At 38.0% G+C, this 25819-nt stretch overlaps 1 protein-coding gene across 7 annotated transcripts in view; it reads left to right on the top strand.

Annotated features, from left to right (window-relative positions):
• The window catches only part of CADPS2 (calcium dependent secretion activator 2), a 487000-nt gene that overhangs the window by 180876 nt on the left and 280305 nt on the right, over window positions 1-25819 (top strand). For all 7 annotated transcript variants that reach the window (XM_060020810.1, XM_060020806.1, XM_060020805.1 and 4 more), the window contains one exon: window positions 4935-5056. In XM_060020810.1, coding sequence (XP_059876793.1) covers window positions 4935-5056 — 122 coding nt within the window. The remainder of the gene's footprint in view (window positions 1-4934; window positions 5057-25819) is intronic.

Raw genomic sequence — 25819 nt, 5'->3', positions numbered from 1 at the left:
CCGGGAAGATCCCACATGCCGTGGAGCGGCTGGGCTCCTGAGCCATGGCCACTGAGCCTGCACGTCTGGAGCCTGTGCTCCGCAACGGGAGAGGCCACAACAGTGAGAGGCCCGCATACCGCAAAAAAAAAAAAAAAAAAAAAAAGAAACGAGAATAAATGTTGTGCATTTAAATTGTGTTCTCCAAGACTTCAGAGTTTCATCCCTTTTATACAGATCACTGGAAACCACAGACATTGATCACTGACCCCTACTGCTCCCTGTGGATATTTTTCATGATGGCATTTCCTCACTGCTAAACTCTGTATATGGGCTGATCCATGGATATGTGTATGGGTTTATACCCAACACCCGCACATACGCTTGCACTATCCAGCTTAAATTCTTAGCCTCTCAAAAATTCAAGCTTGTAACTCCTCTCTTGCGTTGTTATGCACTCTCTCTGCTAGGTCCCGGTACTGCTGTTTGAGTTGCTCGTTGACAAAGCAAAACATGTGGAGTCTTAGGAGGTACAGCTTTAGATTTTTTTGTTGATGCCTCTTACACTTGACTTGCTTCGTTTATGGCAGAAAAAGCAAATGTCTGCTTCTGTTCTTTCCTCCACTTGTTCAACTCTAAGAGAAATTCAAGCTTGAGGATAAGACAACTGCCTGTCTTTCTTCCCTTCCAGGCTAACATTTTCTTTGTAGGCTAATAGATTCAATTCAGTGTCAGGGTAGAAATAGGAGATTTTCTTCTGACTCCATACCCAGTTCAGGGATTAGCTAATAACTTTGCCAAGTGGCTTTGTTCCTGGGTTTCTTCTCAATCTCTTTAACCTCATAACCTCAGGATGTTTAATTTGAAACTACATAGTATCTCAGGTGTAGAATTTCCCAATCATTCCTGCGTCAGGTTTCCTGCCAACTAAAATGAAAACTGCCAACTCTTTTTTTCTTAAGGTTTTATACAAAACAAAGTCAATTCTTTAATTACAGTCTAACTTTTTCTAACAAGAGTTTGGCATTTAAATTCATTAATAATAAAAAATAATTTGGAAAGCAAATGATTTGTGTAATGTTTGAACCTACCATTATCTCTATAAGCATGCAAAACTGAAAACAGTTCAAAACACTTTCTCTTTTCTCTATTGTTTAAAAATCTTACACCATTGTTAAGTAATTAGCTTTTATGAATTGTCTTTCCCTTTTGAAAACAAAATTATGCTCATGAGTTAGTTTCTTTCTTTTTTTTTTTTTTGCCATACGCGGGCCTCTTACTGTTGTGGCCTCTCCCGTTGCGGAGCACAGGCTCCGGACGCGCAGGCTCAGCGGCCATGGCTCACGGGCCCAGCTGCTCCGCGGCATGTGGGATCTTCCTGGACCAGGGCACGAACCCGCATCCCCTGCATCGGCAGGCGGACTCTCAACCACTGCGCCACCAGGGAAGCCCCATGAGTTAGTTTTTTTGTGAAACTATGAATTGTTATTCTGTGCTTCATTGCCAGTATGTTAAACAGGGTTGTTCAGTTAGCAATAAAAGGGTGTTAGGAGGATGAAATGAGTTAAAACTTCATTTTGCCATGGTCTGAGAAGCTTCCATATTTTTACAATCGTTTTGACATCCTCTGTTACTAGGTCTATATGAGGCAGATATTTTCCTATCATGGCATAGTACAGATCTGTTCCATGTTGCCTACAGTATTTTACAGAGGAGTTGTGTCTCACAACAAAATGAAGTCTCTTTCAGGGCAGACTACACAGTGCTTGTCTATGGGACACCTGAGGGAATGGACCAGGTACCTCCTCCAGCCCCAAGGCCTCTGACCTCAGCCTAGCTAAATTGAATAATTATCTCTCGCCCATTATCCAGGCCTCGCTCATCAGACACCAGATTTCAGCCTAAGACAACTCTGAAGGGCAAGCAGTTAATCCATTTTAAGAGTTTCACATTTCATCCGTCAGGCTTAGAGCTGGCCCAGTGGAGAAGGAGTTTTTCTAGGAACTGAAGTCTGAGTCAAAGGAATAAGTGCAGATTTGAAACACTGCTAAAAATTTTATCATTTCTTTAAAATTTCTACCCACTCCTCCCTTCTTGCACCACACCACCTAACATATAAATCAGTTATTTATTATATTTATTATTCATTATCTGGCTTTCTTTACTAGAATGTAAGCTTTAGGAAGTTAAAGTCTTTTTTTTTTCTTTTTTGTTTACTGAGGTATCCCAGGAGCCTAAAACAGTGCCAACAGCCTAAAACCGTTGACTCAATAATTGTTTATTGAATTGGGAACTTTGATGGTATCAAAACACAGCAGTTAGCCTCACAAGATTACTCTTATGTCTCTTCATTTATGAAGCCTTCAGAGAGACTTATAAAGCAAGAGACAAGCTAACTCACAAAACACTAAGCCAAACAACGGTCTGTTACAATTTAATATTCAAGTAAGGTTAGGAAAACGTTCGTCCATGAAGTTATGAGTCTGTTGTAAGGGGAATGGTGTCAGTGGCATGAATATAGTTGATGTTCACACTGAGTGTTTTAGGGCCGGCAGACCCTGTGACCTCCTCTGTGTTTGCAGGTACGTGTGTGGTCCCCCTATTCACCATACTGGTCAGCTGCCTTAATCACAACCCGCACATGCCTGAGTGCCATGTAACTCTGTGGGCGGACAGTGCATTATTCAGAAGCGTGTTATCTGGTTTCATATTTTGTACATGCCTCCCTTCTTTATGCTTCTAGGATAACTTTGTTTTATCCCGATCACGTCAGTTATCCAGAGATCTGGGAAGAAAAGGCAGAACACGGATCAGCTTTATTTTCTGTAGTTTCATTATCAAGTTTTACTGGCAATTGGTTGAAACAGTTGCCTAAGATAACTTAGGTTAGTTGATGGTCCATGGAATTCTTAGCTGCCTTTATCATTAATGATTGAGACTAGCTGCACGTTTCAAATTCCTTTTGGAAGTCAGATCTGTAGAACTGTGTTTTATTTACTTATATGTGTGGATTCATAACAGAAGTTACGTCTTTTGAAAGTGGCAATTCTGCAGGATAGAACATTCCCGGAACAGACGGGAGCATTGTTTTGAGGGACAGAAAACTGTTTCACAACTCGTATGTTTTAGGAGGTCCTGTTTATAGTAGCTTTGTAGTAGAGGTGACAGAAATAGTGTTAAGCAGATGCTTCCTTTCTTCTCTCTTGCACTTTGGCTATTAAACACGCTACAGAAAGAGATGCAGGACAGTCATATTCCCATATAGGAAACAGTGCCATCAGGATTTCTAGATTTATCTTGTGTACTCAATTCTGCTTCATGTTTAGTACTTCATCTAAACTTCCTTGAGTATTAGAGCGACTGTGAAAAGTGTTACTATTATCAATTCTCATAGTCTGTTTTCAGTTGTCTTCATTTTAATTCATATGTTGGTATGCGTTTCAGTGTGACAAAATGACAAAAGCCTTGATTGGGGGAGGAAAATGGTTCTGAATTTGACCCGTATTTTTTGGTGATCAGTTTCCCATATGTTTTTATGAAAAAATGCAACAAAAATAATAGACATTTGTATTTACAAAAAAAAAGCTGTTGTACCAGAACTGAAAGGAAGAAAACTTCTTTTAAGATGGTTTGTTCCTTTGAGGCTTTTTGCCTGAACTTTCATATCAGAACTCTATGAAGAGTGTAATGATTTTCATAATGTATTAAAAGATCAATAAATGACACACATCTTTTTTTTTGTTTTGTTTTGTTTTGTTTTTGCGGTATGCGGGCCTCTCACTGTTGTGGCCTCTCCCGTTGCGGAGCACAGGCTCCGGATGCGCAGGCCCCGGACGTGCAGGCTCAGCGGCCATGGCTCACAAGCCCAGCCGCTCCGCAGCATGTGGAATCTTCCCAGACTGGGGCATGAACCCACGTCCCCTGCATCGACAGGCAGACTCTCAACCACTGCGCCACCAGGGAAGCCCTGACACACATCTTTTTAGTGGATATTTTGGTAGCTACGTGGCATGAATGATGCTATTAATCTTGTTTATACATATACAACAGGAGATCAATACATGTGCATGTATAAAAAGGTCATTGAATATATTTTATTAATTTTGAGAATTTAGGAAACTGAATGATGCAAGTTTTGATTTTAAAAAACTATTATAAATGATATTTAGTAATAGTTATATTTTATGTGTACATCCAGTAAGAATGTTAGGTTACAGTATTTTAAGATTGGTAGTCTTTTATACAGACATAAAAAGCACACTTGAAAACTATGTTTCCCTTTCCCCCAGGAGTTACAAATATATAAGGTAATATCAGTCTTTCCACCCTTTTCCAGTAGACTACATCAAATTGGTATATACCTTTAATGGATGGGGAAAATTGTTTTCCTTGTCAAGTTAATAGTAAGATATTCATTGCCAAGTTATATTTTCCATCTTTTCATAAGGTAAACAGTAGCTATGAAGAAAATTCTTTTATAAATGCTAGTAGTCATATAAAATAAGTGAACATAGAAATTTTCTGACGTCATGTATTGATATCAATGAATTGGTGTGATGGTGACAGTGTCTACTAGTCGCCTTATGTGGAATTCAACCTGAATCCTTTTAACACATGCACTGAATTTTCATTAATAATTCTGCTTTGCCTCATGCAGACCTGCCATAATTTCTTTTCAGGCTCTGAGTTTATATCTCACTTACTTCATTGTGGCTCATATTTAGAGACTTGAATCTCTCATAACTGGCAGGAGATGCGTCTTCAGATACCAGACTTTCTCAAAATGTTACTTGCCTTCCATGAATAAAGGTGGATTATAAAGAAGATAAAATACCATGATATTGCCAGATAATGTTATCAGTTGGTCTTCCTAATCATATGTAGTTCATACTGCCGTCTCTATTGCTAAGTGTTGTCAGCTTGACGAATCAGTGAAACGTTTTTCTTATCCTTAGATTGTCATAATGGAAGTGGAAGGTTTGAAGTCAGTCGCTCCCAATCGAATTGTTTACTGTACAATGGAAGTGGAAGGAGGAGAAAAACTGCAGACAGACCAGGCCGAAGCCTCAAGGCCACAGTAAGCCAGCTGAAAAAAATGTGTTTTTCTTCCCTCTTTTTTTTTGTTTTTTTGCGGTACGCGGGCCTCTCACTGTTGTGGCCTCTCCCGTTGCGGAGCACAGGCTCTGGATGCGCAGGCTCAGCGGCCATGGCTCACGGGCCCAGCCGCTCCGTGACATGTGGGATCTTCCCGGACCGGGGCACGAACCCATGTCCCCTGCATCGGCAGGCGGACTCTCAACCACTGCGCCACCAGGGAAGCCTTTCTTCCCTCTTGAAGAAATGTGCTTTAGCTCTTTGAAGAGTCGTATGGTTTTACACTCTGAAACTGTTATTTGGCTAGCTTTGTCTCAACTGTGTTAGAATCAGTGTGTGCCTTTCTGGATAATGAGGCTATAATTAGAGCTATGCAGAATCCCTGTGTAGCACAAACAGAAAATCCAACATGCAAATGTGAAGCTAATTATTAGGCAATTAAATGTTTGTAAGTCACTTGTAAGGAATGCATGTGTTTTTATCATGTGTTATTTAAAAGGCAGTGCTTGATCCTATTTCAGTTACTAGAAATGTAATCTATAGCTTTTCCATTTCTGTGTATTATAGCTCTGTGGTGGTGCTGAGGTAGATACTAGACAACATCTTGGGATACTTTAGCGAGTAGGCTTGAGTTAGAGAACCGGTTAATGACTACCGTGCAGTAACTAGAGATGCTAAAGCTGTTCTTTGCTGGCAGTTTTATGTTTCAGATTCTGGGAGTGAGTTTAAGTTTGGAAGATGTTCTTTTTAACTGATTCAAACGTGGGAAACATCACAGTCTCTGGTAGAAATAACCACGTGGGCCAGGGGAATTTAAATGAAAATTGCCTGGCCTTCATTTGCACATTGCCTTTCGATAACACTTTTTCTTCCATTTAAACTTTATTTAGAATTTCTTACAGGCCTTAGGATTTTTGCCTTATAACGGTGTCAATATGTGGATTCTTCATTCAGGAAACCTCAACCTCTGAGATTCTGGCTGAGCACTGGCTAGATAGAGATGAACGAGAAACTTTGATTTTCTTTGGGGCAAAGTCTAAGGAGGTATACAGAGAATTAAGTGTAACAGGACAGATGTGCACAAAATATTATGGGATTGAGAAGAAACAAACTGAAACTTCTCACTCTGCCTTACAAAGCCCTACAGGTCTCCCCTGACCAGCCTCTCATTACCTCTGGGACCTCACCTTGTCTCTCTGTTCCTCCGGTCAGTTACTGTTCTGCCTCCCTGGACCTCATGAAGTTCCTCTCAGCCTTCTCTCATCATTGCACTTGCTTTTCCCTCTGCCTGCAGTTGCTCTGTCCCTTACCTTTTTTATAGCTGGATCCTTAGTACTGAGAAACTTAAACATCACTTGCTGAGAACAGCCCCTTCCTTTAGACAACGCAATGCTAAGGGGGTATTTTCTGGCTCATCACTTGATAATTTTTAGATTAATGGGTTCCTCATCTGTGTATCTTGTACTGTTTCCCTTCCTCTGTCCTTTTGGACAGAGCTCTTGTCCTATTGATCTTACGTCTTAGCACCTCGTAGGTACTCAGTCAGAATTTACTAATTCATGGTGAAGTGAAAATAATGAGGATAAACAGCTCTTTAAGAGGTTAAAACCTCTCAAGAGGAGGCTGTGTGAGACAGAGAAACTGGGACCATTTCTAGCAAGGCATATGGAGTCAAGGGAGGGGTTTGGTGTCTGTTTTAAAAATTAGCTGGTTTAGTATAATCACAGTATTATGCAACCATCGTCAATTTTAGAACATAGTCATCACCTCAGAGAGAAACTCTTTACCTTTTACGTATCAGCCTCAAATCACCTCAGCCTTAAGCAACTACTAATTGACTTTCTGTGTCTATGGATTTGCCTTTTGGGGACATTCCATATAAAAGGAATCATATATAACAATAATATGTGCTCTTTGGTGACTGGCTTCTTTCACTTAGCATATTTTCAAGGTTCGTCCATCTTGTGGCATGTGTCAGGACTTCACGCCTTTTTGTGGCTGAATGATATTCCATTGTATGTATATACCACGTTTTGTTTATTCATCTAGGCTAATGAGACTTGGGTGGTTTCTACCTTTTGGCTACTGTGAATGATGCTGCAGTTAGGGCTGGTATACAAATACCCATCTGAGTACCTGTTTTCAGTTGTTTTGGGTATACAACTAGGAGTGAAATTGCTGAATGATACGGTCATTCTGTGTTCAGCTTTTTGATAATCTATCAAAATGCTTTTTCACAATGCACCATTTTATTTTCCCACCAGCAATGTATAAGAGTTAAATTTCTTCATATTCTCATCAGTGCTTGTTGTTTGACTTTTAAAAATATATAGCCATCCTAGTAAGAGTAAAGTGGTATCTTGTGGTTTTGATTTGCTCTCCTCTAATGGCTAATGATGTTGATCATCTTTTCATATGCTGTAGTAGCCATTCATACAGCTTCTTTAGAGAAAGAAATGTCTATTCAAGTTTTTTGCCTATTTTTTGAGTTGTTTGCCTTTTGGTTGTTAAGTTGAAAGAACTATTTATATATTCTAGATACTAGACCCTTATCATATATATGATTTGCACATGTTTTCTTCCATTCTGTATATTATCTTTTCACTTTATTGGTACTGTCTTTTGAAGCACGAAGTTTTACAACTTTAAGTCCAGTTTACCTAGTTTTTGTTTGTTGCTGTGCTTTTGGTGTCATATCTAAGAATCCAGGGCCAAATCCAAGGTCACAAAGATTTACCCCTGTGTTTTCTCCTAACACTGTCATAATTTCAGCCCTTACATTTGGGTGATTGACCCATTTTAATTTTTGTACATGGTATGATGTAGGGTGAAACTTCCTTCTTTTGTGTATGACAGTCCAGTTGTCCCAACACCATTTATTGAAGAAACTACTCCTGGTCCGTTAAATGTTCCTGGTACCCTTTGGAAAATCATTTGACGATAGATACGTGGGTTTATTTATGGACTGTCAGTTTCATTTCATTGATATATCTATATGTCTGTCCTTATGCTAGTACCACATTATCTTGATTACCATTGCTTTGTATTGAGTTTTAAGATCAGGTGTGTGAGTCTTCCAAATATGTTCTTTTTCAAGATTATTTTGGCTATTCTGGTTTTCCATATGAATTTTAGGTTCACTTTGTCAGTTTCTGCAAAAATTTTGTAAATATCACCAGCTTGGATTCTGATAGGAATTGTATTGAATCTGGGGTCAGTTTGGAGAGTATTGCCCACTTAACAATATTAAGTCTTCCTACCCAGGAATGTGGGATATCTTTCCGTGTATCTAAATCTTTAATTTCTTTCAACAATGTTTTGTAGTTTTCAAAGTATGTTTTTTACTTCTTTGGTTAAGTTTATTGCTAGTATTTTTATTCTTTTTGATGCTATTATTAATGGCATTGTTCTTTTAAATTCACTTTTGGATTGTTCATTGCCAATGTATAGAAATACAGTTGATTTTTTGTATATTAATTCCATACCGTTGCTGAACTTGTTTATTCTAATAGTACTTTTTTACTGGATTTCTTAGACTTCTTACTGTATGTCATTTGCAAATAGTGATTGTTTTATTTCTTACTGTCCAATCTGAATGCTTTTTATTTCATTTTTTGCCTAATTGCCCTGACTAGCACCTCCAGTACAATGTGAAATAGAAGTGGCAAGAAAAGACATCCTTGTATTCCTGATTTTAGAGGAAAAGCATAGTCTTTCATCATTAAACATGATGTTACCTGTGCCTTTTACATAGATGCCCCTTATCAGTTTGAGGAAATTCCTCTGTATTCCTAGTTTGAGTGGTTTTTTTCCATGAAAGGGTGTTGGATTTTGTCAGATGTTTTCTCTGCATCTATTGAGATGACCATATGGTATTTGCCTTTTATTCTATCAATATGGTACGTTACATTATATGCTTTTGGCGGGGGGGGGGGGGGTGTTAAACCAACCTTGCATAATTGCCACTTGGCCGTGATGTATATAATTTTTTTTTTTTTTTTTGCGGTACGTGGGCCTCTCACTGTTGTGGCCTCTCCCGTTGCGGAGCACAGGCTCCGGACGCGCAGGCTCAGCGGCCATAGCTCACGGGCCCAGCTGCTCCGCAGCATGTGGGATCTTCCCGGACCGGGGCACGAACCCGTGTCCCCTGCATCAGCAGGCGGACTCTCAACCACTGTGTGACCAGGGAAGCCCCTATAATTATTTTTGCTACTGGATTATTTTCTCTAGTATTTTGTTGAGGATTTTTAAAATCTATATTCATAAGAGATTGGTCTATAATATCCTTTTTTTTGTTGGCATCTGTCTGATTTTATATTGGCCTCATAAAATTCTTCTACTTTTTGGAAGGGTATGAAGAATTGGTATTAATTATTTTTTATGTGTTTGGTAGAATTACCAGTAGAACCATCTGGAGATAGATTTTTCTTTGTGGATATTTTCTGGTTACTAATCCTGATTATATAGTGAACCATAATAGCCCTGCTAGGTTGGGTTCTTGGTGAGAGCCCTCTTCCTGCCCTACAGATGGCTGCCTTCTTGCTGTGTCCTCACATGGTAAAGAGACAGATCTCATTTTTCTTCATCCCATAATAAGGACGCCAATATTCTCATAGGTCTCCCCTCCCATGACCTCATCTGAGCCCACTTACCTCCCAAAGGCCCCGCCTCCAAATACCATCACATTGGGGATTAGGGCCTCAACATATTGAGGGTGTCACAAACACTACCCTACTCTAGTACTCCGTGATTTCTCAAGGGAGTGCAAATGCCCTTAGAATCTCAATGTCATGATGTTTTTACAGAATCTTTTCTTAAAGTTTTACTGAGGTATAGTTTATATAGCATAAAATTCTTTTACTGAAATTTAGATGATTTTTAATGAATTTATACACTTGTGCCACTATCATCACAATTCAGTTTCAAAACACATTATTTCACAAAGTTGCCTCATTCCCATTTGCAATCTTACTCACTTCCAAGAAAACACTCGTATGCCTTCTAGCTCTGTCATTTTTTTTCTGAACACTTCATGTAAATGATATGCAAAATGTAGTCTTTTGTATCTGGCTTCTTTTCACTTAGCATAATCTCTACAAAGTCTTTTATTTAATTGATACTTAAATATTTGGTCAATCAAATGAGTTAATTTTTACATAAGTAGTTATTTTAACAATAATTTTTTCCACAAATAGTAAAAGTTTTCACAGAATACGTCTCATTTTATTTCTAATAAACTCAATGTATTCATAAAGAGATGCTACAATAGGGAACATATACATGCATAATTTAAATGAATTAAAACACTTGTGAGTTAGAGAGAAAATATTACAGTTAAGCCTCCAATACGCTTTTGATTACTCTTTTCACAAGGAAATTTGGCTAAAATATCTTACCTGTTTCTTCAGGCAGACTGAGTTAACTTTTAAAAAGAATTAAAAGATTTTTGTTTTTCATTGTATCCCAGGGGCAGATTTCCTTAAAAATGTATCTCCTGAATGCTGACCAACTGCAGCTTTTCAGCAGTGGGGTGACTTTTATCTTGAACTCATCTTGCACAACAGGAAAGAGATTCGTCTCCTCCATCATCATAGTGAATTATGCCTTGGACACGTTTTCTAAATCTTATTGCTTCAACACTTTGTGCTTTGTTGGAGATAAATTCATTCTTCTGTCTGATACTAATTAAAGTGCCTTATTTAGTCCATATTTCCAATAAATGTAATCACGATTTCTAGCCATTGCTTATTTCATTCTTGTAATTCAGATTTCCTGCCAGCAGTTAACGTGGAAAACAGCATGTGAGGTTGGTACATGACTTAGAATATGGAACCTGGGATCTAATAAAAGTGGTGTTTAGAGACAAGTTTGATTTGTGAAGAGTGGTAGTGAGGTCATCTATTAAAGTTTTTTTTAAATTTTTTAATATAGGGAAAGGAATGTAGACAAATGGTATTTTCAGTGGAGAAAATTTTATTACTTCTGAATTTTTAAGTCATCGTTTCATAGTCTCTCGGTCAACCAGGGAAAGTTTTGTTCTCTATGAATGAGGTACAGAAGCATTGTTGCTCCACTTTTATAGCTTCCTACCATTTCCAGACGTTTCATTATTTCAGTTTTAGCCCATACCCTTAACGATACCAGCTGAAAGGAAGTGGAGGGGTAGACAGACGACAGCTGAAGCTGAAAGGGGGGTAGGGAGTGACTTGTCATGGTCATGTAGTGGTCACCAATCTCCTGATACGTAGTGATCTTAAAGCACTTTCCCTGCAGATGATGAGCATCCTTTGAGTGCCTAAAAGCATAAAAGCTAATAATACCCTGTGGAGGGCCAAGATAGACCTTGGTTCTGGCGAAGTAGAAGGAAGGAAATGCGTTGTTAAAAACAAATCAGGAACTTGGGGGAGCAGGGAATGGGGAGTTGCTATTTGAGGAGCTTAAAGTTTCAGTCATGCAAGATGACTAAATTCTAGGGAGCTGCTGTGCAACATCACTCCTATAGTTAACGATGCCGCATCATACTCTTAAGAATTCTTTAAGACGGTAGATCGCATGTTGAATGTTCTTGCCACACACAAGAAAAGATCCTGGGGAAGCAACACTGTGTTTTGCTATACTCTCTATCTCGTTCATCCATAATGCTGTTTTATTAAAGACCTTTGAAGGTTAATTGGTCTCTGTCCCCACCCCCCCTTCAAAGTAATAAAACAGAAAGGCAGGGAGCAGTAAGAAAAACTGATGAGTTGCATCATTAGAGAAATATATTTATGGTTTTTAGGATAGAACGTTCTTCTACCTCATGAAAATGATGGGAAACACAGGCTTCACTACCCGTTTCTGGAAACTTTAAATTCTGAACCATAATTGTAATAATCTGTGAAACTACTGAAAGAATATTGCCGCTGTAAATGGAAAGCTTATCAGAATGACAAGCTACTAGGACAAGTGTTTAAGAGAGATTAAATACAGATTTCAAATAAACCAATAGAAAGGTAACCGTGCTTTTTAAAAACATAGTAGTTTTCATTTTAATTTACTAATGCCAGCATTAGTTTTGAAGTGTAATTCATCAGCCAGCTACTCTTGCTGATGAGAGAGAGAATATACTACATTTTTAAATGATCTATCAGAAAGTTTGCCTGTTTTTAATGAATCAAAAGGAAAACACTCAAACAGCACACAAATTTCATCTTTTATCATTTCCATCTTTAAAAATATGAGGTTCCTTCCTCTTACATAAATTCACCAGAAATAACATTTCTCTAAAACTCATACTGCTGGTGCTGAAGAAAATGAGGCCTAAAGAGACAAACACTGGCCGTATACAGAAACTACATTCATGGAGAGTTTATTTGCAAGTAAAGGAAGCTAATGTGTGGATCCTCATAATTGGTGGCATCTGAATTAGAGGGGAAAATGTGATCGATGAAGATTCCAGATGCTTGCTGAAGAGCACTGATGGAAAACAGCAGTGAGAGAGCTTGGGAGAAAGTGTATGTAACTGTGATTATCAACATCTCGAGGATGGATTTGCAGCTTGTAAATAACTGCCCCTTATAATCCGTGACTCTTCCAGAGCAGTGTTTTGCAGTTGCTTTCATCATTATTTTATTTGATCTGGATAGCCAGTTTATTGCATGGGATAAATTTGGCAAAGTGTAAGTAGCAAAAAACTTAACTTCTCTTCTGGTACGGCTCTCAGACGTGCTCCAGGATCACCCTCCCCTGCCCTTGGGAGAGATCTTGACAGAAACCATAGCTTTGCTGCCCATTTTCAGGTATTAAATAACATGTTCGGGTATTAAAATTTCAGACCACTTTAAGTCAAAACCTACCCATTTCAAAAGGGTAGGGTTTTCCTTTCCTTCCTCCCAGCTTTCCCAGAAACCTGCCCGGGGGAAAGGGTACTGCTCTCTGTTCCTCACATGCTTCTTGTTTTGCCTGCTCGTATGCTCTTTCTACCAATTTTGGGTAGGGTGGAGGTGGGGATGAGGGGAAGAGGTGAAGGGGCAAAATGTCTTTTAATGTAGGTACTCTTTGTAATCCTCTCTTGGGTAGCAAATGCCTTCTGTCATGGGGAATGTACACATTTAACTTTTCTCTGGTGCACTTCCTGGGAGACACACCTCGTGCTGCCCGGAACTGCTGACATCACACCCTTCCGTCCTAGAATGATGCATCCTCTAGCTGCCTGCCTTCTGCTTCCCCTGAGCTACTGCTTTAATAACATCACCCACATATCCTCTTCCTGCTTGAATTTAACTTTCTTAGCAGATGGCTCAAGTAAATTGGAAGCTCCTTAAAGACAAAGGCTCTATAATATACCTCCTGGTTCCTGTCTAGCACCAGCCCCAAGTAATATGGCTCATGGAAGTTTTTTTCTCTACTATTTAGAGTATTAAAAAATACAGTCTCTCAGTAGGTGTCAGGCTATGACACTTGAGCCAGTACCTACCCTGATTAACACGATGTTTAGTCCTCATTCTCACACCCCAAGCTCCCATTTTTCTAGAAATTCCTTGGAAAACATATTCACTTTAAAGGGCCATTTCTTCTGCTTCTGTGTGGTAACTTGAGGCTGGGATTCACGATCTCTTCCAGATCCTTGCTGTGCTGACTACCCTGAGATGGGGGACCACCTGCGTAAACAAGATGACTTGCCAAGGGATAGACAGGCACAAGTTCAGTTTTAATAGAATTGATATATGATTCCTCTAGTTCATAAGTCCTCTCCCCTAAAGTCCTTCTATCTAGGAAAGAACCTGCTAAATGCCAGTTCTCTCTCAAGCCACTTTCCGTCTCCCTTCCTTGACTTTACACAAAAAGGTACACCTCTAACCCAACTTGAGTCTTAACCACGGTGTGCTTGTTCTGGAGTGGAAAAAAACCTCCACATCACCTTTCAAAAGGAAAAATTTAGATGTTCCTGTTAGTTTTGGGAAAGCAATTTACCTGTGATGAAATAAATCCTCCTGTAAATTAGATGGTGTCTATTTCTCTGCTTTCAGCAAAGTTGCTGAAGGATTTATTCAAGTTTTCAGCTGCTGAATGATGGAGAAATAGTTTTTGCTTATCAATCACTGTATTATTTTGGGACAATCAAATAGGATGGAAACAAACAAATTGATAGACATTGCTATAATAGTGTTCCATCTACTTATTTTCTTAGAGCTTACAACAGAAAGAATGAAATTCTGGGTTAAAATTGACGCTGAACTGTCTCAGTGTATCATTAGAATTAAGCTGTGGTCACCCGTGGGTATGTGTAGGCTTAAGCCTTTTTTAACTGAAAGTTTGTACCCTTTGATCAATATCTTTCCTTTTCCTCCACCCCCAAGGCTCTGGTAACCACCATTCTACTCTGTTATTATGAGTTTGACTTTTTTTGTTTTAGATTCCACATATAAGTGAGATCATGCAATATTTGTCTTTCTGTGTCTGGCTTATTTCACTTAAAGTAATGTCTTCCAAGTACTTCCATGCTGTTGCAAATGACAGGACTTCCTTCTTTTGTAAGGCTGTGTGATATTATATTGTATGCATATACATTTCCTTTCTACGATGGATATTTAATTTGTTTCCCTATGCTGACTACTGCGAATAATACTGCAGTGAACATAGGAGTACAGATATCTCTTCCAGATGAGGATTTTATGTCCCTGAGTATATACCCAGAACGGGGATTGCTGGATGGTTTGGTAGATCTACTTTTAATTTTTGGACAAACCTCAGTACTGTTCTCCATGGCAACTGCACCATTTTGTATTCCTACCAACAGTGTTAACCAGGCTTCCAATTTTTCCAAATCCTTACCAGCACTTGTTATCTTTTATTATGTAGAAAATAGCCATCCTTAACGTGTGTGATGTGACATCTCATTGTGGTTTTGATTTACATTTCCCTGATAATTACGGATGTTGACCATCTTTTCATATATCTGTTGGCCATTTGTATATCTTCTTTGGAGAAATGTCCATTTATGTCCTTTGCCTATTTTCTCATTGGGTTTTTTGTTTGTCTGTTTGCTTGCTTGCTGTTGAGTTGTATGAGTTCCTTATATATTTTGGATACAAACTCATTATCAGAGATACAGCTTGCAAGTATTTTCTCCCATTGCATAGGTTGCCTTTGCACTCTGTTGATTGTTTCCTTTGCTGTGCAGACACTTTCTAGTTTGATGTAGTCCTGCTTGGATATTTTTGCTTTTGTAGCTTGTGCTTTTAGTGTCATATCCAAGAAATCATTGCCTAGACAAATGTCAAGGAGATTTTCCACTGTGTTTTCTTTTAGGAGTTTTATGGTTTTATGCCTTATGTTTAAATCTTTAATCCATTTTAGTTGATTTTTATGTGTGGTGTAAGGTACACCATCTGCATACGGATATCCAGTTTTCCCAGCACCATTTATTGATGAGATCATGTCATGTGCCAACAGACAATTTTACTTTTTCCTTTGGGTTTGGATGCTTTTTATTTTTCTTGCCTAGTTGTTTTGGCCGGGACTTCCATTATTATGTTGGATAAAAGTGGTAAGTTTGGCACCCTTGTTTAGTTCCTGAACTTAAAGGAAATCTTTCAGTTTTTTGCTACCGAGTATGATACCTGTGGGCTTGTCATATACGACTATTATAATGTTGAGGTATATTCCAGAAGGAAATATATGTATTCCCTCCCTCTCTCTTTCTTACTCTCCACCCCCCATGTTGAGCCTTACAATGATTAAAAAAATATATAAAAAACATGGTCAAGCATTAAAATATAGTAGGCTAAAATTCTAAATTTATGAGGGGTAAGTAGAATCAAAGTATAAAAAAATAGTGTCAAATTTCTGTTAAAGAGGAGTTGTACAGGTGTGTTTTTTTTTAATGGACGATGGTGGAATCATTTTGCTCTGATAAATTCCCTTGGATCCACTTAAGAATGATATCACTGTTTCAAGTTAAATGTCAATGTTTCCAACACACCAGAAATTATACCCTTTGCAACTCTTTAAATTTATATTTAAAAATTCTAGATGTCAATTTAAAAAATGTGTGAAGAGGGTACATAATTTTTCAAAATTATTTTAGGAAGTTCATGAGAAAAAGGTTGAAGGCCGCTTTTCTAGGACATGTCGTGTTCTGGAGCCAGACCAAGTCCTGTGGTCAAAAGACTTTACTGTTGCTGTGTTTCAGATGCAGACTGCTTAGCCCAGACAGAAGAAATGCCTTTATTCTTAGCTGCTCCTGTCCTAGAGTACAGAGCAGCAGCCAAAGAGATATCTTTGGGGCTCACTTCCACCAGTGCACATCTTCACCCAGACCAGGTCCAGCACCTGGTGGGCAGCAGTGAAGGACCTATGTTCTCTTGAGACACGTGCACAGTAATCACTACTTAGAGCATTGCTGTGAAGAGAGAGTGGGAGTAGTACATGTAAAGGATTTTCCAGGATCCTCAGAACAGTCAAGGAATGAGAAGAATGCTAATAAGTAGGAAAGACATTTTATGAAACCTGTATAGCATTTGGTGTGAGTTCATAAAATAAGTTCATATTTTCAGAATTTCAGCAGAATTTATAATATTTAAAAATAGAAAGAAATACATTAGAAATGAAATAAGTTGGAAAGGGAGTAAGATATTTTAAAATTCAGATTTCAGGATTTTAAAGTGTTAATTTCAGGGTGATGATAGTGGATATGTAACATGGCTCGAAGCCAAAGAAGGAGACAAATCAGAGGGTAAATCTCAGCTTCACCCCAGGTTAGCCATGTTGTCATGTGTGTGTTTCCTCATTGGTAAAATGGGGACAGTAGTGCCTATATCAAGGATTATATTGTGAGTTAATTGACATAAGGTATGCAGGAACACTCGACCATGTTCTCCTGCTTTTACCTCTCCCCATATACTCACCAGTTTTTGTTTTAGCCTTTGCTTTTCAGTTTTTTAAATCTTGTGTTCATTTTCTACTTTCTTTAAACCTTTTCTCGTAGCACCCTGCTTTAAAGTTGAGAATTTTCAGGAGGGGGCTCATAGTTGAAGAAAGATTCAATGCTGCTGACAACATGAAAGAACATTTTATGAAGCGAAATTTGCTTTTGTCTCCTGAGTCCCGTCTGAGATTTTTGGCTTGGGTGTTTTCATTGTCATGCAGTATTTATTTGATGAGAACCCCATGACCAATTTTTTTAAGATTTGAGAGTTAGTTTCAATCAAAAAGAGGTCGTTTTCAACATGAATAATGCTCCAGTGTCAGTTTGAAGGAACAACATTCTTCGGTTGTCATCTATTTACTATCAGTATTGGTTTTGCTTCTCAGTTGATGTCATTGAAGATTTATATCTGCTCTGGTAAAATGCAGCTGTCACAGGATCACTAGCTCTGAGCAGCAGAGTGCTCTGCCATTGTTGACGGTGACTTTGCAGCCGCGTCTCCCATGTTGGCACCGTGTTAATACATTATGTGCAGGGCACTCAGGCGTGACCTGTACCAGAGCTGTGGAATAGAAATGCAGCTGGGGACTCCCATGACACCTGATGTGTGCATCAGTAAAAGAAAGGATAATCCTAAATTCAGTGCAACTTATATAACTGGGATTGTTTCAGATACAGGGAAATCTAGAACAGTCGGGAAAAATATCCTGCAACCCTTTGCCGGCCCTCCCTGGAATGAAGGGAATACAGAAGGTTGTTTCTGCAAATCAGAGTGTTCAGATGGCCTTGGTGACCGGGAGATGCACGCAGAGTCAGGGTCAAAAATGCGGTATGGTCATGCCTCTGCACGTGAGAGCAGGGTGCTTCCCCTTTCCTTTCTCTGCCCAAGAAATGTGAATGATGTTCTAAGACCAGTTCAGCTTGGTGCAGGTTTTGCACCCAGGTTGATCTCAGCACACTCTCCTTTTATTAGCACTTTTTACTTAAACATAGTATAATACATAAACATAGTATAAATATATAAACATAATACCACATATAATATGTATTTTATTTTTTACATTCATCCTAATGCTGGTTTTGTATTCCTTCATAGGAAGACTCATTTTGGGGTAATATCCATAATATGTATGTATACATTATTATATATAGATTTTTTAAAGTTAGGTAACTGTATGAAATATAATTGCAGTAGTTGTAATGAGATCAAGACTGACATTCTTTGCAAGTAAAAATTATTTTTTATTGTAAGAATACACACACAAAAAAAACATGAGATCTCTTCCCTTAATACATTTTTGAGGGCCCAATACAGTACTGTTGACTATTGGCAAAATGTCATACAGCTGATCTGTAGAATTTATACTGAACTGAAAATGTCTGTTGAACAGCAACTCCTTTTTCCCTTCCCTCCAGTCCCTGGCAACTACCTTTCTATTCCCCATTTCTATGTATTTGACCATGTTAGATACCTCATATAAGTGGAATCATGCACTATTTGTCCTTCTGTGACTTAGCTAATTTTACTTATAATGCCTTCAAGGTTCATCCATATTGCCACATATGGCAGAATTTCATTCTTTTTTAAGGTGGAATAATATTCCATTGTACATATATAAAACGTCTTTGTCCATTCATCCACTGATATACATTTAGGCTGTTCCATATCTTAACTATTGTGAATAATGCTGCAGTGAACATGGGAGTATATCTCTTTGAAATCCTGATTTCGGTTCTTTCATACACACACACACACACACACACACACACACAGAAGTGGGATTGTGTTGGGTCATATAGTAATTCTGTTTTTAATTTTTTGAGGAACCTCCATACTGTTTTCCATAGCAACTGCACCATTTTTTATTCCCACCAGCAGTGTTCCAAGGGCTCCAATTTCTCCACATCCTCGCCAGCACTTGTTATCTTTTGGTTTGTTTTAGATAATAGCCATCCTAACAGGTGTGAGGTGATGTCTCATTGTGGTTTTGATTTGTATTTCCCTGATGATTACTGATGTTGAGCAAATTTTCATATACCCGTTGGCCATTTGTATACATTCCTTCGAGAAATGGCTGTTTATGTCCTTTGTCCATTTTATAATCAAGTTACTTGGTTTCTTTCCTACTGAGTTGTATGAGTTCCTTATATGTTTTGGGTATTAACGCATTATCAGATATACTGTCTGCAAATATTTTCTCCCATTCCATAGGTTGCCTTTTTCACTGTTGATTATTTCCTTTGCTTTATAGGAGCTTTTTCAGTTTGATGTAGTCCTAGTTGTCTCTCTCTGCTTGTTGCTTATACTTTTAGTCTGATATCCAATAAATCATTACCTAGACTAATGTCATGAAACTTCTTCCTATGTTTTCTTCTAGGAGCTGTTTAAATTCAGACCTTACATTTAAGTCTTTAATCCATTTTGACTTGATTTTTGTGTGTAGTGTAAAGTAAGGGTCCAGTTTTATTCTTTTGCATGTGAATATCCAGTTTCCCCAGCACTATTTGTTGAAGAGACTACATTTTCTGCATTACGTATTCTTTTTTTTTTTTTTTTTTTTGGTGGTACACAGGCCTCTCACTGTTGTGGCCGCTCCCGCTGCGGAGCACAGGCTCCGGACGCGCAGGCTCAGCGGCCACGGCTCACGGGCCCAGCCGCTCCGCGGCACGCGGGCTCCTCCCGGACCAGGGCACGAACCCATGTCCCCCGCATCGGCAGGCGGACTCCCAACCACTGCACCACAAGGGAAGCCCAAAGTTACACTTTTTTTTTCTTTTGCAGCATGTGGTATGTTCCTGGACCGGGGCATGAACCCGTGTCCTCTGCATTGGCAGGCGGTCTCTCAACCACTGCGCCACCAGGGAAGCCCCTGCATTAAGTATTCTTGACACCCTTGTGGAAGATAAGTTGATCATACAATATATGTATGGGTTTATTTTTGTTTTTGCCGTTCTGTTCCAATGGTCTATGTTTCTGTTTTTATGCCAGTACCATACTGTTTTAATTACTGTAGCTTTGTTATGTGTTTTGAAATCAAGACGTGATGCCTCCAGCTTTTTTCTTCTTTCTCAAGATTGCTTTGGCTATTCAAGGTCTTTTGTGGTTCCATTTGAATTTTAGGATTTTTTTCTATTTCTGTTCAGAAAAATGCCACTGGAATTTTGATAGGGGTTGCATTGAATTTGTAGATTGCTTTGGATAGTATGAACATTTTAACAATATTGATTCCTCCAACCTGTGAACATGGGATATCTTCCCATTTATTTGTGTTGTCTTTAAATTCTTTCATCAGTTTTATATCATTATCATTCTGTAAGTCATTAACATCCTTGGTTAAGTTTATTCCTAAATATTTTGTTATTCTTGACACTGTTGTGAATGGGATTGTTTTCTTAATTTCTTCATGGATAGTTGTTAGTGTACAGAAATGCAGTTGGTTTTTGTGTATGTTGATTATGTATTCTGCAGATTTATTGAATTTATTAGTTATAACAGTTTTTTGTGTACTCGTTAGTGTTTTCTACATATAAGATAATGTCATCTGGATCATTTTACTTCTTCCTTTCCCATTTGTATCCTTTAAAAAAATTTTTTTTCCTAATTGCTCTGGCTAGAATTTTCATTACTATGTTGTATAAAAGCATTTTCACCATTGAGTATGGCATTAGCTGTCTGCTTGTCAAATATGGTCTTTATTATATTGAGTAAATTCCTTTTGTACTTAGTTGATCTTTTATCATAAAAGTATGTTGAATTTTGTCAAACGATTTTTCTTCCTCTGTTGCAATGATCATGTGATTTTTATCCTTTGTTCTTAATATGCTGTGTCACATTGATTTGTATATGTCAAACCATTATTGCATCCTCGGAATAAATCACACTTGGTCATGGTGCATGATCCTTCTAACATCCTGTTGAATTTGTTTTGCTGGTGTGTTGTGAGGACTTTTGTATCTGTGTACCTCAGGGATATTTACCTGTAGTTTCTTTTCTTGTAGTGTCTTTGTCTGGCTTTGGTATCTGGATAATGCTAGGCTTTTAAAATGAGCTTCAAAGTGTTCTCTTTAATTTTTTGGAAGAGTTTGAGAAGTGATTAGCATTAGCTTTTCTTTAAAATTGTGGTATAATTCACCAGTGAATCCATCTGATTCTGGGCTTTTCTTTGTTGGGAGGTTTTTGATTACTACTTCAATCTCCTTGCCAGTTATAAGTCTGATCAGATTTTCTTTTTCTTTATGTATTGGTCTTGGTAGGTTGTATGTTTCTAGGAATTTATCCATTTCTTCTGGTTATCCAACTTGTTGGTGTATAATTGTTCGTGGTAGTCTCATATGATTCTTGTGGCATCAGTTGTAATGTCCCCTCTTTCATTTCTAATTTTGAGTCTCTCTTTATCCTACATAGTCTAACTAAAGATTCATCAACTTAACAAATCTCTGCTTAAACCACCTATGCAACATTTTTTTCCCCTGCTAAGGCACTTTTATTCATGACAGTGACTCTCCTTATTAAATTTTACTTATGAGATATTTTGTCACTAGTTTATTTAGTAAGATTAATTACAAGCTGATTATTTTTAAATTAATGTATTTTCAAAAATCATAATTTCTAAGCCTTTCTGTTTAGAAGGAAGCAGACACTTAAATAAATCTAAAGTAGTGCCAATTATCAGATAACTTTTGCTGAATGAGACCCCTTGTTCACGGTATGTTTTCTTCTTTCTGAAATTTGAAGAGAACTCTTTATGCATGAGAACCCTATGATCTAGAAGATGTGAGAGTGTTTTTCCTTAAGCTTTCTTTTGTTTTAAAGAAAGAATAAGTCTTACGTAAATTTCAGGGCATTTTTGTTTGTTTGTTTTGCACTTTCCATCTTCCCAATTAAAACTATCAGCTCTGGAAATATGGCATCAAAGATATTGACATCGCATCATTTAAAGAGAGTTTTGAAAGATGGGAAAAGAAGCCTATTCTTGAATTTCTCTTGTTCTCAGAAAACACTTCATTGACTGACTTAAGATGACCAAAGAAACCACAGTGACAGTAAGTTTGGCAAAAGAAATGTACGTGAAGAATCAGTCAATTTTTAGACAAGTAACACTTTTGTTATCCTGGCACAAATTTCCTTATTACATAAAATGCAAGATGAATTTGGTTGGCAAAGATTTTATATCTTTGGCTTATAAAATAGCAAAATTTTACCTGAAGCAACTTTGTGAAATTCTCACTGTGTTCTAATGTTTAATTTTCCTCTTCTTGCCGTAATATAGCTTTGCTGGCAGATGGCAACATTTGGATCATACTGAAATTGGCAAATTCTCATAAGAATCTTTAAAATTTTTAATATTTGCATGTGGAAAAAAAAATCACAATTTTTACATAGCTCTTCCAGAGTGGCAAAGACAAATTCTTAGACATTTTTCTTCTTTTCGTGCCCTGTGTTACAGTTAAATAGGATTGATGTCTAGGAAAAAAAAGTTAAACTGTTTACTATGAATATAATCTTAGAGTTGTAAAAACTTAACCTTTTATCTTCCATATTTAAAAACTGTGTTCCTAAAGTAACAACTTGTGTTTTTATTAAAATATTACCAGTAGCTGAAAGTCAACATTTCTGTCAGGGTCAAACACCTTTTCCTATAGGTTCCCTCTAAAAATTCAAAATGTTCTCATCCAATTACTTATTTTACAAAGGGGCAGTGTTTCAGGTTACCTCCTTCTCCTGTTATTTCTCCGCAAATACTCCATTCTAGGTGAAAGCTCCAGAATGAACTTCTAGGGGAGAGACTCGTTAGTTCTTTAGTAAATAAGACCCTTGGCAAGTTAGGACCAAAACAGACGTGTTTTTCTAAGTTTGGCTTCAAGCACATTCAGGTCATAGCAGGAACTTGGTGGACCTCAGTATTTATTTGAGCCCCTTGCTTAAGTGCACATCCTACTTATAGTGGGACTAGAATGGTAAATGGCTTAGAGTAAGGGTCTCGATTTCTGCTGCAAACCCATTAAAATTGCAGAAGTAACTATTTCTGGAAGGCTCAGAGCAGGTTTATGAACTTAATATGATTAGTCACTTTTGTGATGAGACCTGCTGACAGCTGGACCTGTTTCCCTCATCATCAGACAGATTAGTGATTACATTAAATTTTCATGATTAATATTTTCTTGGGCATATCTGTGAATGTTTCATGGCTCAGGTTTTCAGAGAAGGTCCCCAACCTAGCCAGTGACCTTTGCTGTTTTCCCTCAGTTGGTGGCATCTTTAGAAAGAGAAAGCTTGTTTACACCAAGCTGAGCCTGGCTTTGTTGCTTTGACTCCACAGGGCTGCCCTTTCTGCTTGCAAAGAGGCTAATTCCTTTATTTAGCTACTGCATGTGTTGTTTTGCTTTGTTTTCTTTCCATCATGTAGCTTGTGATGGCCTGGACAAAAAGTGTACATCCGTTTTATAATGATCCTTTTCTTAAAAGCAATCAAAAGATGTAATACTCCAACAGCACATTCTTATAAAGTGATCAAAATTGTTCACAGTTTTATAGCACCGTTTATGTAAAGTAAGATACATTACAAGGAGGATAATTAATTTGATGCAGGAATATTTATCCATATGGCATGGATGAGCAATAATTTCACAGTAGAATATAATCACTCTCTTTTATTAGATAGGCAACAGATACAGTTTATTCTCTCTTACTTTAATAGGGGAGGAATTCATATTGTGTGCAGTATTGTTCATTCTGAAAGAAACTTTTATAATGGGCCAACCCCTGTGGTAGAATACAAAGAAAAAAACTTCCAAGTTGAGAAAGCTGTTACTAAAAGTAATTGTACCATCTAGAGTCTTCTTTGTAGTTATGCAGATTAACACTGGACAGCATATCCTTCTCTTGTCTGGATATCTTCAGCTGGGTATCTTGCAGACTCTGAAATTCAACATGTTCAGAATAGAAACAATTCTTTTTCACCTTTAACAGACTCCTCCTTTCTGCTTACCATCTCAGTTTGTGGTACCTTTATATTATAGCGGTGGCCAAAGCAGAAATGGGGGCATTCATCATTTCTTTCTCTTTCTGATCCCCACAACTAAATCCTATTGATTCTGCTTCCGTAATGTCCAGCCAATCTCACTGTCTTCCCACATCTTCATTGCCAGCACCTTTGTTTGGGACGTTGCTAACATTACTTCAGAAGCCTCTATTTGGTCTCCCTACCTCTGTTCTTTCCTTTACTTCAGCCCAATTTCTAAAACGCAAATCTGATTATGTCCTTTCCCTCAACATTTTTTAGTAACTTTCCTTTGCCCTCAGGATGAAAGACTCTACATTTACCTGACTGCCACTTACCACTCCACCCCACCTCTTATGTCTTGCCAGCCACAGTGTTTCCAAGCAGGAGCGCTGTTGCATTTTTACGGGAGCAGTTTTCATCAGTGGAACTATCCCTTCTATCACAGGTTAGTTAGCTTCCATAGCTTCTGCCCATATGCGTTTTAAAATGCCCCTAACAGGGGGAGGTATCATCCCTGGGGAGAGCCACTGTCTGGTCTCACCCATGGCCTGCCTACCTTTCATTCTGCACCTAGCTGCCTGTCTTTTACTTTTCTTCCTTGAAGGCTCAGTTTAGGGTGCTCTGCTCTGTGAAGCTGTCCTGAACCCCTGTCCCCCATTTCCCTACGGCAGCTTCCTTAGCACCTGTGTATAGTCTGGAACTCTGTGTTGTAATTGCCTCTGTATGCTGCTCCCCCAAAACTGTGAGCCCCCTAAAGGCAGAGGCCAGGTCTTGTGCAGCCTTGTGTTCCCAGTATCCGGCTCAGTGACTGACCTCTATCTGATGAAGCATTTGACCTCAAATAATTGATGACAAAATTCTCTTGACTCTATTAAGCATCAGTGAGAGTAATTCATCCATAAGAAGGACACTTTTAACAAAAATAAGACATGCAAATAAAACTGACAGCCTTCTAGTATTCATGCATGAGAAAGTTAAACCTGAGTCTGAATGGACTTAAGAGCAACTGGGAGCCAGTTGTCACCTTAATTTCCACCCACTACACAGTGAAATACAGTCTTCTGAGTGACAGTGTACAAATCACTTTCTGTGGCCCAGATCTTCACAAATTACAACTAACACAACACTGCCGTCCCATCTTGCATATCCAGAACGTTGGTGCAGGGACAAAAATGTTATATATAAATAAAATCTCCTCTGTAAATCAAATGGAATTTCTCGGAGAATATGCCCCTTAAATTTAAGCTGGAATTGTAAAGTTCTTTAAAGCTATTATAATATTCTAATTTTTTAAAGCATATATGGGTACTTTGCAAAAAGACATCTTTGTACCAAAGGTAGAATATTTTTACTTAACCAGATACACAACTGTGCTTGTTTCCACTTAAAAATTTTCCAGCCACATTGTTTACTTCTAACCTTTGCATATGTAAATAAGGATTAACAAAGCAGCAGCTAAAAATATATGCATATAGGTAATAAAGAAAAAGGAAGTTGTAGTTCCAAAATAATTAAATATCTAACCAGGCAACTAAATTCCACCTGGGTTGTAAATACGTATGATTTTGGTGATCAGAGGACCCAGGTATTTCATCTTCTAAAATCATATTATTCCCTTTAAAAGTGTTACGAGTAAGCCAAACCTGGCTTTACACAAGTTCTGTGTACTTCCACTGAAACTGTGACAGATGTATTTTACTGGGTTAAATTGGAATATGATCCACAGTTTTGTGATTCTTCTTAAGTTATAAACATAGCAGACATATGATGTGATTGGTTAAGTTAGTGTTTGTGAGGTATTCAAAGGGAAATTGGAGACAAAGTCTTTTTTGAT

This window comes from Delphinus delphis, chromosome 9, assembly GCF_949987515.2.
Source record: "Delphinus delphis chromosome 9, mDelDel1.2, whole genome shotgun sequence".
NCBI classification, from domain to species: domain Eukaryota; kingdom Metazoa; phylum Chordata; class Mammalia; order Artiodactyla; family Delphinidae; genus Delphinus; species Delphinus delphis.
Note: the sequence above shows the minus strand (reverse complement) of the source record. Positions and strands in the feature narration are given on the sequence as shown.